The sequence below is a fragment of the Cupressus sempervirens genome, chromosome 1, assembly GCF_028749045.1.
Source record: "Cupressus sempervirens isolate cs-2001-9-10 chromosome 1, ASM2874904v1, whole genome shotgun sequence".
In the NCBI taxonomy this organism is placed as follows: domain Eukaryota; kingdom Viridiplantae; phylum Streptophyta; class Pinopsida; order Cupressales; family Cupressaceae; genus Cupressus; species Cupressus sempervirens.
Genome location: NC_143118.1, coordinates 195,138,604 through 195,152,284, shown reverse-complemented (window position 1 = coordinate 195,152,284; position 13,681 = coordinate 195,138,604). Strand labels below are relative to the sequence as shown.

The following is a 13,681-nucleotide window of genomic DNA, read 5'->3' as shown; positions in this document are numbered from 1 at the left end:
TGTGAAGATTAGCCGGCACCCCCAAAAAAGACAATTAATATAGAAGAAGTTGGATCTGGTTAATTTTACTGAAACCAAACATTCCATAAATTAATTCGACGGAGCCACCCATATGCTCAAGAAATCTCACCCCAACCATCACACGAAGAATTAAACATTCATGGAGTCCAATATCAGTAAACATAAATTCAGATTTGAGCACCAGCTACCAAATCTAAGACAAGATCATTGATTCAAATTACACATTCCAGGATTCAAGAGGCACCACATCGGCTGCAGAGGCTCAGCATTAATTCCCCTGCCCACCATCCGATATCTCCACTGGTTCAATCTCTCTATCGCCTCTGCATATCTCTTCTTCCCACTCGAATCTCTGTTCCCCGACCACAGTATCTCCGCCATTGCGGAAGCTCTGGGCCAAAGACGAGCATCCAAAACAGTCCCATCCGCCTGTTCAGACCAGAGTGCCACCTCAGCACCCAAAACAAGCCTTGCCTCATCCATACTCAGCCCGTACGTGATATCATAATCATATATTCTCTGCCACGTCTTGAACGGCGCGCAATAAGACCCGCCATTTCCACCACCATAGTTGAAAGGATTCCCCGGGTCGTCGGAAACCTGCTTATCATAGCGGCTATCATTACCCAGCCAGCCGCCATGGCCGCAGTCCAAGTAAAAGAAATCGGTAGAAGAAACAATGGCTCTGTAGCCGGCCGCAGTTATAAGCTTCGTATTGTTGGGACCGACGTTGTTCCACGAGTGTAGAATTGTGGTCTCTTTGGGCAGAAACTCGGGCCTCACTTTGATGTTGTCGTCCAGAAGTACGTCTTCCCAGTATATTACCGTCTTGTTGTGGGCGGTGATAAAAGGGTGGGTTGTGTTCACGAATTTCTCGAGCACTTGCCTCAGGTTTCCTCCCCCTTTCACGAAGTTTTGGACGTCGGGATTCGCCATCCAGCAGCCGGGGATTATCTCGTCGTTGCCTGCGTGGAAGAAGTTATCGGGGAACATGGATGCCACGTCGTTTACTACGTTTTGGACGACTTTGTATGTGGTGGGATGAAGGGGGTTGAGATGGCCTGATCCAGGCTCCGAGGCTTTTCGGTCGCCCCAGCTTGTGCCGGCCTCCCACCAGAATAGATCCGAACATGTCATTATCTCTGGATAGGCTTTCGCCCAAGATAATGTGTGGCCTGAAATCATTATGGCATTCCGGTTAGAGCTTAACTTCACAATTGACATGGTAAAATGATTAACACATCGAATTTACTTGGAGCCAACTGGAAATTTTTAATTTGTTCATATAATAGCGAGTGTATTCATACATAGATCCTCTATGGTTTGCGTATCTTGAATTGTTTGGGAAAATGATAAGTTTTCCTTTTTCAGGTTATTGAGTACATGATTCAATAAAAAATTGTCTAATTAAAAAGGCTATTTGGGTAACCATGATTAAGGATTATGAGACATTTGTATATATACGCATTTGATCAGTTCTATAAATTTTGTAGTTGTTAAAGTGAATCAATATAGGATGTGTATTGGATGTTAGTTTGATATGATCACTTTTTTTGTGATATTGTTATTAGGATTTAACTCTAGTTTTTGGGTCAAACTCGTTGACCCATGTTTCATGAGTAGTGATTACCATGAATCCATTTCTTATGAGAATAAATGGAACATGGGTCAATGAGTTTGTCTCAAAAACTACACAGTTAAATCCTAACAGGAATATCACAATTTGAATTGTGGAAAATAGCTCCTACTTATCAAATGATCACTTTTTTCATCCTTGCAAACATAACAAGTTCTAATGCATTCTACACAACCATCTAAAAACAATAGTTATAAAGCACTCAAGTCACAAACAAAAAAAACTAAAGAATAGTTTAAATCTAATAGAAGTTTGAGATACATTATATGACTATTAGTACAATTCTTTTAGATCAAAGCTGCATAAAATATATAACAGTTCAATTAATAGTTAGAACTAATTTTTAATCTATTGCAACTCAAAGTTATTAACTCATAGTTTATGAATAAAAAGTTGTATGAATGTATATTATTTAACAAAAAATGATAATTTGGTGACCATTCATTTCATAAATAATATTAAATAAAACAAAACATTAAAATATATCATAAGTCACCCATTTCAATTCTATTCTATTGTTTAGATGTTGATGAATGATATTCAATAGAACAAAGCATCAAAACATATCGCCAACCACTCATTCTAATACTATTTCTACATGTTAATATAAAACAGATATTGGTCACATTTGTTGATAACATTGAATGGATCAATAAAAAGGACACTACCACTCTACGATTGTAATTATAGTTTCTGGTGGATTATAGTTACCTTATTCTACTTTATTTAGGCCGTCAAGGGCTAAACATTCATAATAAATATGAGTGCAACTTTCTGAATTTATACAAGGAAGCTTATTTTCTAATTAATTAGTTTTCTACCCTAATTAATGAGAGAAAGTCATATGGCATCAGTCTTTTCACTTCCATGATGGTGTATGATTCACTTAAATACCATACACTAGTTGATTTATAGACTAAAAGTGTAAAAATAGTATTAGACTCTTGTATAGACTAAAAGTGTTAAATAGGAAAAGCTTTCTAATTTTCTCCAGACTTATTTTGTTCCTTAGTATGATATTTAAGGGGGAAAAAAAACAACTACTGCACAGCAAACTTTGGGAAAGTCGAAAAACAAAACCGACTGGAAAGCAGCAGTTAACAGAAATCTTGTAAAAACTGTGGAAAGCGTGCCAAAACTAACAAACCTGGAGTATCTATTTCTGGAATTACGCGGACGCCATAGTCTCGTGCATGCTCAACAATCGCACGCACGTCTTGGCCTGTGTACGTCATTCCAGGGTACGATCCTTTCTGCGCCAAGGCCGGCTCGGAAGGCAGTTCTAACGGAAAAGAATGCGAGTCGGATATATGCCAGTGAAACACGTTGATCTTGTTGTAGCTCATGCCCATGATTGTCCTCTCGATCTCTGCAACAGAGTAAAAGTTCCTGCTCGTGTCCAGAACAATCCCTCTGTGTGGAAATAGCGGGTAATCAACAATACTCACAGGGCCGACTATAACGGGAGAGTTCACTGCCGTTGCGTTGTAACGGCGGACGAGCTGCGAGAACGTCTCCAAACCCCAAATAGCTCCCCACGGCGTCTGTGCCGACAGAACGGCGGCCGTTCCGTTCGACGGAACGGTGAGATTGTACGACTCGTCTACCCCGTGTTGCAGGTCGGCGTTCACATCGCTTACAACCACATTGAGCTTTTCCAACCGTGTGGAAGAGATGGGTGCCGCTTCTGTGCCACGTGGCTCGATCGGGTGCCATTGATCTGGCAGATTAACGGCCCGTTTGCAGCGGGAAACCGCATTTGCGAGGCTTTTGTGATTGGGAAAGGCGATGTCAAAGTTGGAAGACAATGGAATGGAAGATAGAGGAGAGTTTTCCCATTCGACGGAGATCGGCTTTGGCCACACATAAACTTTCCCGTTCTCAACAGCTGCGGATGCTCTATTAACCGATGCAAAGAGAATTACGAAGATAACACAGCAGATGCTCATTTTGTTGCAGAATGATCCACACTGCGAGATGCTTTCGTCGTGTTTGAGAATGGGGATGATATTTATAGAGGTGGAGAGACTGAAAGCTTCTGTCGTTTGGTTCATGGCGGATTGTACAGGGAGTTTGTGAGGGTTAAATTGATTCCAACCGACAAAAGTGACGATGTTAAAGGGTTGGCCTACACATGTTGGCTGTACAAGATGTCAGAAACGTAGTATTTATTTATTTATTTAAATGGGGTCAGCGTTCGGTAGTTTTAATGTCGAATATCTGTCCTGGGGTGGATGCCTTCCGCATGACTGTAAATGGCCATGGGCTCCTTGGCAGCGATGGCAAAGCTTGAACAAGAATCTCGACGAAATGTAACGAGTTGTAAGTCGATTGTGATTACCGCTTTTGTTAGAAGTGTAGTAGGTTTCTCCGTGGGGAATATAATAAAATTTGTTTTGTTATATTGAGAAGAAGATTTTTTAATAGACAGAAAGAATGATTAAATAGTATTTTTGGGTGTGGGATAATTTTCAATATTTTTTAAAAAATTTAAGAGTATGCAGAAAAGGTTAATTGATGTTTGTCATTTTATGACTTTGAATTAATTAAATATAAACATCTTGAAGATCAATAATATTTCTTATATTATAGTTGTAGTAGCATTTGGATTTGAGTGTCTAAAATTAAAATAAAATGAAATAATTGAGAATGAATAAAAAATTTGTCAATAATCTTGACGTTGATTTTGATCTTAACAATAGGTTGATGTATTTTTATGAAATACTAGATTCTAAAATTTTGAGTACAAATAGACAAAGGTTCAAGATAGAGATGTTGTGATTATTTCTCTATTTCTTATATTGGACCACACTATGACTTAGTCTAAGAAGTTGTTTTCACCTAGAATAGGTGTGACCTTCTAAAACACTCGTCTCATCCACTAGTTTATACAATATGATATTGTTAAAACATAATCTTATTCAAATCCATCATATTATCTAATTTACTTTAAAAATATACTAAAAGGTAGTAAAATATTTAAAATAGATATTGAAATTGAAGTTGATGAGTAGTAAATATGAGTGACATGTAGCAAATAGCCTTAAAATGATCTTTATTTAGCATGAAAATGATTTGGATTGAGTATCAAGATAAATCAATGATTATATCCATGACACTTTGCATCTTTGATTTATACCACTCTGTACACTTTCTTAAAGAAACAAGTAGAGTGTAATTTTGTCTTTCCAAGACTCAAAATATCCCTTTTATAGAAGTCATTAACTAATTAGTTGTCACTAACATCGCCTCAATTAACCAATGTAGAATTGATAGCCACATTTACTATAAACTAGATCACTAAGCTTGATCAAATCCATGTTAATTTAAATTTTTAAAATTTAAATTATAGAACAACCCCTTAATAAAGTAGATATTTCTTATTTGCTTAAATTCAAAAAATATTAAAATATATCTTATCAATATGCACATAGATACATTCTTATGTTCTTGTTAAATATTATAAAAATAATTTAAAAATCAATTACACGATCATTTGACATAAGGACATTTAATCCGTATAATCTATTAACATTTCAAGAGAAAAGAGTGATCCCCTCCTCTATCGTAAATCAAGTCCTACGCAATAGCATGTTGATTCAAAAGTCTATGCTAATAGAAAATCAAGCCACATCACCTGCACTAATCCAAACAATGCAATTGAAATCTACAATATTAGATTTCATTGCAAGAAAATATTTTCATTATTTCAATCACATGCCTATGATAAGATTTGATTTCATTTGTATTGCTCCGAATCAAATAATCAGACTACTTGATAAAACACATCCTGATACCAAATTAAAATATTATTCATTATTTGATCGTAAATCTGTATACAGATTAGATTCAATTCATCGTTTCAAGTCACAATATAGAACCAATTAATTTCACGATCAAATCTTTATCTAACATGATAAAAATGAATAGATTGGTTCAGCCGACAATATGTCGATATCTCAGAATATTGTATGGTTCATAAACACAAAATTGTCGAAACAAGACATAATATTTAAATGGGGTTAGCGTTCGGCTGTTTTAATGTGGATTCTCAGTACTGCGGTAGACGCCATTGACAGCAATGTTGAACAATGTACAAAATATTCCTTTTTCGGGTATGAATTTTGTACAAACATTAAAAACAAAATGTATGAGTTGTATAACAAAGTGAGTCAATTAGTATAGTATTGTTATAAGTGCTATAGTGCTTTGTTCTATTCAAAATATTTGTTTTAAAGAGATAATTTTAATGATTGAATAGGTTTTTTTTTTTTTTGCATGTGAGACAATTTTTCAAATATTCTTTTTTAAATTTAAGTATTTTGGATTAGGAAATGAAATAGTTGAAAAAGAGGATACCTATAAGTTTATCTAAAATTTAGTATTATGTTGATTTTGATATTTATAATAGATTGATGTCTTGTTATGAAAATTGAGATTCTAAAGTTTGTATAGAAATATAAATTAATGATTTTAGATAGGAAAACTTTAATTTTTCAATATGTTAAGAAGTGACTACTGTTTAATAATTTAGTTTTATATTGAATAACATTATATATCATAGTCTAACAAATTATTTTTCTTAGAATTGTAAATATAATGTCATAGATGATTTTTATTATTCATATTAATAATATTTTTTATAATGTAACTTTGTTATTAGAGCTCATACCTTTATAACCTTTATATACTGTTACAAAATAAAAAGAAAAAATCGCATGATTATTATATCTTTTCATATATATATATATATATATATATATATAATTAAATTATAAAAAGTTTTAATTAAATTATAATTATTTATAAAGGAGATTTTGCATTGGTATGACAATTATTCATTATATGTTTTACCATCTGTCTATGTTTAAGGGGCTTATCTTCTCATTGATAAGGATATAGATCTTTATGAAGAATACAATATAGAAAGATGGTCTTTAATAATTATTTCAAAGTCGAAAGAAGTGAATTTTTTCAAGTTTATTTTTTCAATTTATTGTTAGCTCTCTAAATGATAATGTTATAGGTGATGCTATGAATGTATATGAAAGAATCATATCATTTGTTATGTTGGCATTGATCTCAAAGTCTTAGTTGGCTAGAAATTATACTAATTCAGTAGAGTTCCATATCATTTGTTTGATGAAGAGGATTTGAAGAATGTATGATGAAGGTATAATTGATAAGTATGATATTCAATAGGTACTTGAATGAGTTGGACAATGATAACATAATATTGGTTTGATTATTTTACAATCATACATTGTTGCAATATATTGAAGAACATAAGCTTAACTGAGTGATAAGGTTAATGAAGGGAGACTGTATTCAAGACTATAGTGTTGCTCAAGAAATTGATAAAGCATTGGCCAAGTGAGTCTAGTAAAAACCAAGTTCTATATTACTCGAGTAACAACTAGAAGAATAGGTTTGGAGTATTGGAATCTAAGGCTGACTTTTGATGAAAATTTAGAAAGTTTGAGATGATCTAAGGAACAAGTCAAAGTTTGTTACAAGATCAATGACTAAGAGAATTCAATAAGGATCTAATGATGGAGATTGAAGAAGGACAAGGATGAGCACAAAGTTCTATGAAAGTTGTATTTTCTGAGTGTCTAGATTTGTTGTATAGAGTTTGAATCATGAAATTTGGTATGAACCTAAGATTGACGATTGTGATTAAGTGACAATAGATGGAAGAATCTGAAGGCTTGGAGATGACTATTTAAGGAGGAGATCAAGACACTTTTAGGTTGTTGGTTTGTTATGTTGTTGATCTTGTTGATTGAATGCAAGATAAGAGATCAAAGTGTGAACTATTGAAGAAGGTGAAAGAAGATAATTCAACTAGGTGAACTAAGCAAAGGAAGGAGAAAGAGAAGGTGTAAATCAGCCAGTCAAAAGTACAGAGTGAAAGGACACCAGACAAAGAAAAGAGCGAGGAACAAAGATTTGAACAAGCAAAGGTAGTTGTTATTCTTAACAAATCATTTCTACTATTACTTTTTAACCATTGTAGCAAAAAAATTAAAAAATTGAATGGACCTAACAAGTTTGCGAAATCCTATATGGTAACATCAATTAGTAGTGTTTGCAAGTCCTTTAGAGAATGCCACTCTCTAGACAAGATTGAGGAGTGATAAGGTTTAGATGATATTTTGGTGAAATTCTCTAACAAGGTCACATTAACAATGTGTATGTAACATTTAACAAGGTTGATTCCTAGTAGAGCTCACTTTAAAAAAGTGAACATTTTTTGGGTTATTTGTCCCAGGTGATTTTTTCCTTCACAAGGTTTCCACTTTAAAATCATGGTGTCAAATGTGTGAATGTAATTTGTATTGCAAGTTGTTTTACGTTTGTTTACATTATTACTACAACTTGATAACAAATAAGTAACTGTAAGGTAATAACTAAGTTATTTTACTAACACTCAGTAATGCAAATAACAATAAGTTAACAGTTTAGAATAAAGTGATTGAAAGAGTTAAATGATAAGTTGAATGATTACACTGAGTGATTGCTATTAAAGTCTATGAAGTTTTCTTGGTATTGAAATTGTTTGAAGGGACTCTATGATAACTGAACATAATTGATTCATCCCCTCTCTCAGTGATCTAACATTTATAATTGATAAATTTTAATAATACAATAATATATGATGTTCTTAACATATTTATTTCTCTTTGAATATTAATGTCTTTTTGGAGGGATTAGTAAGAGGCTCGCAATTTACCATTGTATTATAAGTTCTTGTCTTTTGATTATTAATCTTTTATTTGAAATGTATACATTATTAATTTACAATTGCTTAAATTAATTAAATAATTTCATTGCATAATTTTTATTATTATTTAATTTGATAACAAATTAATCTTCTGTATTATTGATCACAAATCTCTACATATGAATCTATTCATGAACATCAAATCTCTCTTTCAACAACATTTCTAAGAGATGTGATATGGTCTACCTTGCCAATGAGGTTGTCGTGCCTCATGAACCTCCAATGCAACAAATAAGCGAATCAGTAGCTGCAAAAGCATTAACAAAACGACCGTTCGTACATATCTTGAAAACTATGACTTCCGTCATTTTGATCCTCCAATTCAGCATATTCAAAAAATTCAACAAAGCTTTCACGCATATCTCATTAGTGGGAACACCACCCAAGCAATGGCCGGCAGACTGGTTTCGCTTTCAGTGGCCAGTTTTCGAAGTCAGTAATCTCTTCATATTATCATGTAGGTCTATCGGACACGTGTAATAGACCCATTTGGCTCTCTCAATCGATAATCGCAGAGCTTCACCCGGAGCGACCAGACGACAAAAAGCAACATGAAAATAATCGCATTTGTACTCATGATATATCGAAAACAGTCTATAAATTGGTGACTTATCAACCAGCAAACCGAGCGTCTGCAGCCATGAGTATCGCCCTGTGCTGCATATTATTCTCTCTCGTCGCATGCCCGGCCGCAGCTTCTGAAAGGAGCATCTACGTATGGCCAAAGCCCGTGTCTGTAAAATGGGGAAATATTGATACCCAACTCATGATTCCATTGTCCTCGCCCTTTCAAATCTCGTTCCCCAGTCACACAAGCCTTGCAAACGCAGTCTCCCGCTACAAAACCCTCATCTCAAAAAAGCCCTGGCATCCAATCCACTCACCCGACTCTGCAAAATCAACGCCCGTTTCTCCCACCCCGTTAAAACAGCTCAAAGTGGTCGTCCGCGACCTCAAAGCCCAACTCCAGCACGGAGTCGACGAGTCGTACAATCTCACCGTTCCGTCCAACGGGACAACCGCCATTTTATCCGCCCATACGGCGTGGGGAGCCATCTGGGGCTTAGAGACCTTCTCACAGCTGGTCCGCGCTCACAACGCCACTTCCTCTTACCCTCTCCTCATTCCCGCCCCTTTGACCATCGTTGACTATCCGCTATTCCCTCACAGGGGAGTCATGCTGGACACGAGCAGGAACTTTTATACCGTGAATGAAATCCAGAGGACAATCATGGGCATGAGCTACAACAAGTTGAATGTCTTCCACTGGCACATAACCGACTCGCACTCATTTCCGCTAGAGTTGCCATCCGAGCCCGTTTTGGCGCAGAAAGGGTCGTACCCTGGCATGACGTATACAAAACAAGATGTGAGCACCATAATCGAATATGGGCGAGAACATGGCGTTCGTGTCATTCCAGAAATTGACGCTCCAGGTGTGTATATAATTTACTGTATTTAAACTTTGCTCTTGGTCTTCGGGTCATATAGAAATTAATGTTAATGGATTCTAGTGTAGTTGTACACATTGATGTTAAATTGATCTCGTACATGGTGCAGCGCATACGTTGTCATGGGCGAAAGCGTACCCAGAGATAATGACGTGCGCGAACACATTCTGGTGGAACCCGGGCACCGATTGGGAGGATCGAACGGCCTCGGAGCCCGGAGCCGGTCATCTCAATCCTCTCCACCCGAACACATACAAAGTGGTCAAAAACGTCGTAAATGATGTGGCTTCCATGTTCCCTGATAATTTCTACCACGGAGGAAACGATGAAATTGTCCCTGGCTGTTGGAAGCAAAACGCCGACGTTCAGAAATTCCTCGGCCAGGGAGGAACTCTGAGCGAGCTGCTTGAGAAATTCGTGAACACAACCCACCCATATATAGCTGCCCACAACAAGACCGTCATATATTGGGAGGACGTGCTGCTGGACGCAACGATAAAAGTAAGACCAGATCTTCTGCCGAAAGAGACCACCATTCTTCATACATGGAACAACGGTCCCAACAATACAAAGCTCATTACTTCAGCAGGATATCGGGCAATCGTTTCGTCGGCGGATTTTTACTATTTGGACTGCGGCCACGGTGACTTCCTGAGCAACGACAGCCGCTATGATAAGCAGGTTTCCGACGACCCGGATAACCCTTTCAACTATGGGGGTGGAAATGGTGGGTCGTGGTGTGGGCCGTTCAAGACGTGGCAGAGAATATATGATTATGATATTACGTACGGGCTGACTGAGGAGGAGGCAAAGCTTGTTTTGGGTGCTGAGGTGGCACTCTGGTCTGAACAGGCGGATGGGACTGTTTTGGATTCTCGTCTTTGGCCGAGAACTTCTGCAATGGCGGAGACGTTGTGGTCGGGGAACAGAGATTCGAGTGGGCGAAAGAGATATGCAGAGGCCACCGACAGGCTGAATGAGTGGAGATATCGAATGGTGGGTAGGGGAATTGACGCAGAACCACTACAGCCAATGTGGTGTCTCTTCAACCCTGGAATGTGTAATATTAACCAATAGTCGGGGAGCATAGACGAGACATTTTAAATGATTAGAGCCATTTCAATTGATATGTAATGTGTTTTTTATATTTACATGAATAATGAAACATTCGACCAAATTATGAGTTAGCCCCACTTCCCGAAAAAATTGTTGAATTTATTATTGACTCTGGTTGTGTGCAATCACATCATCTTCAACAGTTTTAATTGTTTTTCTGGGAGAGGCATATGTGTCAAAATGATCTACATTTGTTTTTGTCCTTCTCGTGCTCCCACTTCACCTTGTTTTTTTATAAACTGATGTAAACATTGTAATAGCCAAAATTGTACAGGTATGCACTTTTTTTTCTATGTTTTGGATCACATAAGGTTTTATATATGATAATATTTAGTTTTTAGATTTTTTATTATATAATAGAGTTGGAAGGTTGAGGAATCAAATATTTATTTTTGTCTTCTTCGTATTCTCACTTCACCTTCTTTTTTGTAAAAGTTTAACCAGTATAAATATTGTAATAGCCAAAATTGTACAGCTATGCACGTTTTCTTCTATGTTTTGGTTCACATGAAATTATATATATATATATATATGCATTATATTTAGTTTTTAGATTTTTTATTATATAATAGAGTTGGAAGGTTTAGGAGTCAAATATTTGTTTTTGTCTTCCTCATGTTCTCACTTTACCTTATTTTAAAAAAAGTTTAACCAGTATAAATATTGTAATAGCCAAAATAGTACAACTATGCACATTTTCTTCTATGTTTTGGGTCACACGGGGTTTTATATATGATAATATGATATATATAAGCATTATATTTAGTTTTTAGATTTTTTATTATATAATAGAGTTGGAAGGTTGAGAAGTCAAATATTTAAAGAAGCATTAATAATTTGATGTAAGAAAAAGATAAAATAAAGATCACTTTTATAGTATATGTAATTAAAATTTCAAGTATAAAATTAGTAAGGTATCAATATAAATGAAAAATAAAATTATTATATTTATTGAAGATAGTAGTTATCTATAATCTATTAAAATTATTTTGTGTGTTTTTTTGGTACATTATTGAAACACAATCTATTCAGAAAACACAACAAACTATTATATTTATGTCAAGAGGTGTAGTTATACAATAGTTACAATAATAGGTCAACATACATACATACTTATTAAATAATTGCTTCAAATTTCAATAAGTTACACTTAAATGATGATAACCATGCAAGTAGAGGCTACATTGGCTTATAAGTGTGTATTCTCCGCAATAGCTATTGAAATCACAATCACAACTATAAGTAGTGACACTTGCCAATTTAATGGTCAATTAGAGTTCACTACTAGAAACTTCTCAATAATGCTACCCACCCAACCAATTCTATATTTAAAACTATACCAATTTCTAGTCTTTTTGTTGGATATCAAGTAACACTCAATATGTGGAAGTCCTCTTGTAGTGTAATGTAAAGATTGTATGATAAGAGTCAAGGTACCTTTTTCAATACAACAATATCACTATGGGAGTTCTCCTCTATTCAAGAATAGATAGCCAATGCAATCTACATTAGAATAATAATAATAATGCATTCTCTTTTGAAGCCTTCTTGGGACAATAATAACATGTTCTAATTTTAAATCATCTTGCAACATTTATTTTGTTGGAACATAATTTTAGTAAAGAGGTGTTGCATATTCCTTGGAGATTATTGAAAATGTGTTGATCTTGTCAAGGATTTTTATGTGTGTTGAGATTAATGTTTTCTTGTTGATATCAACATACTTTTCTTTTCTTTTCGACAATGCATTTTGTTTGTTTAGTTTAGATGATTTATTAAAGATCTTCTATTGTTATCCAAGTTGGTGTTTCAAATATATTTGTAGTTGATTTTGGTCAACTCACAAATATACACATGATAAATTGAGTGAGTTATGATTGATTTATCAATTTATTCTATTTCAATGTTTATGTGTACAATGGTTTAGTATTTTCTATAGATCATATTGATTTGTTTAGTTGCTCAAAGCTGGTGGTATAGGTAGACTTATAATGGTTGTCTTAGCTAGTTTTGGTTATATTATGAGTTTTCCAAGCTATCATTTTAGCATGATAGAGCTCAATTTTTACTGTTATAATTGATCAGTGTAGAGATGACTTTGGATTTTGAGTTTATGATATGGTGAAGCTTTAGGATGTTAAATTCATATGGCTACTAGTGTTCTTGGATCATGTTAAGGGCCAAGTGCAATGGGAACAAAATTAATAAAGCTATTATCTATATTCTATGATTGAGGTAGAAATTGTACTTCATGGGAATCATTTTTGTTGGAAACTACAATTTGAACAATTATTATATCATCATTGATGTCAAAACTTATTGGTAAGACATTTCTTAACAATGTAGAGTGTCATATTAGTTGATTGATGAAGAAGATTTGGAAAGAGAAGTAACAAGATGAACTACAAGAAGAACTAGTAAAGGGTTGAGTAGAGTGGAGTAACTATGATGGAATTACAATGGGCACTTGATCAATTAGCATTTGACAAGATAATGTGTTGCTTGATCATTGTATGAAGTGAGGAAGTAATTATTGAAGTTTAAGAAAAACACAAGTTTTACCTAGTATCATGTGGTTAATAAACGAGTTAAGCATTACCAAGTAGAAGATTAAGCAACTTAAGTTATATAACCAAGTGATGGCAATGGATGAGCAAAATGGAGAGGAAA

At 35.0% G+C, this 13,681-nt stretch overlaps 1 protein-coding gene and 1 pseudogene across 2 annotated transcripts; one reads left to right on the top strand and one right to left on the bottom strand.

Annotated features, from left to right (window-relative positions):
- Positions 1-200: 200 nt before the first annotated feature.
- Positions 201-3,659, bottom strand: LOC149576777 (beta-hexosaminidase 2-like). The gene is made up of 2 exons (XM_089821509.1): positions 2,805-3,659; positions 201-1,196 (listed from the first exon to the last, which is right to left on the bottom strand). The coding sequence occupies exons 1-2, from the start codon at positions 3,604-3,606 to the stop codon at positions 226-228; spliced, it is 1,773 nt and encodes a 590-aa protein (XP_089677635.1). The 5' UTR covers positions 3,607-3,659; the 3' UTR covers positions 201-225.
- Positions 3,660-8,621: 4,962 nt separating this feature from the next.
- LOC149576776 (beta-hexosaminidase 2 pseudogene) lies at positions 8,622-11,010 on the top strand (annotated as a pseudogene). Its single transcript, XR_016354634.1, has 3 exons — positions 8,622-8,720; positions 8,815-9,880; positions 10,005-11,010. The product of XR_016354634.1 is annotated as a beta-hexosaminidase 2 pseudogene (transcript).
- The last annotated feature ends 2,671 nt before the right edge of the window (positions 11,011-13,681 follow it).

What these genes read in the sequence shown, in the direction of transcription:
- LOC149576777 (XM_089821509.1), bottom strand. Translation starts at nt 3,606, where the DNA reads ATGAGCATCTGCTGTGTTATCTTCGTAATTCTCTTTGCATCGGTTAAT. An exon ending in TCCAGAAATAGATACTCCAG is followed by an intron (nt 1,197 to 2,804) that starts GTTTGTTAGTTT and finishes TAATGATTTCAG; the next exon opens with GCCACACATTATCTTGGGCG.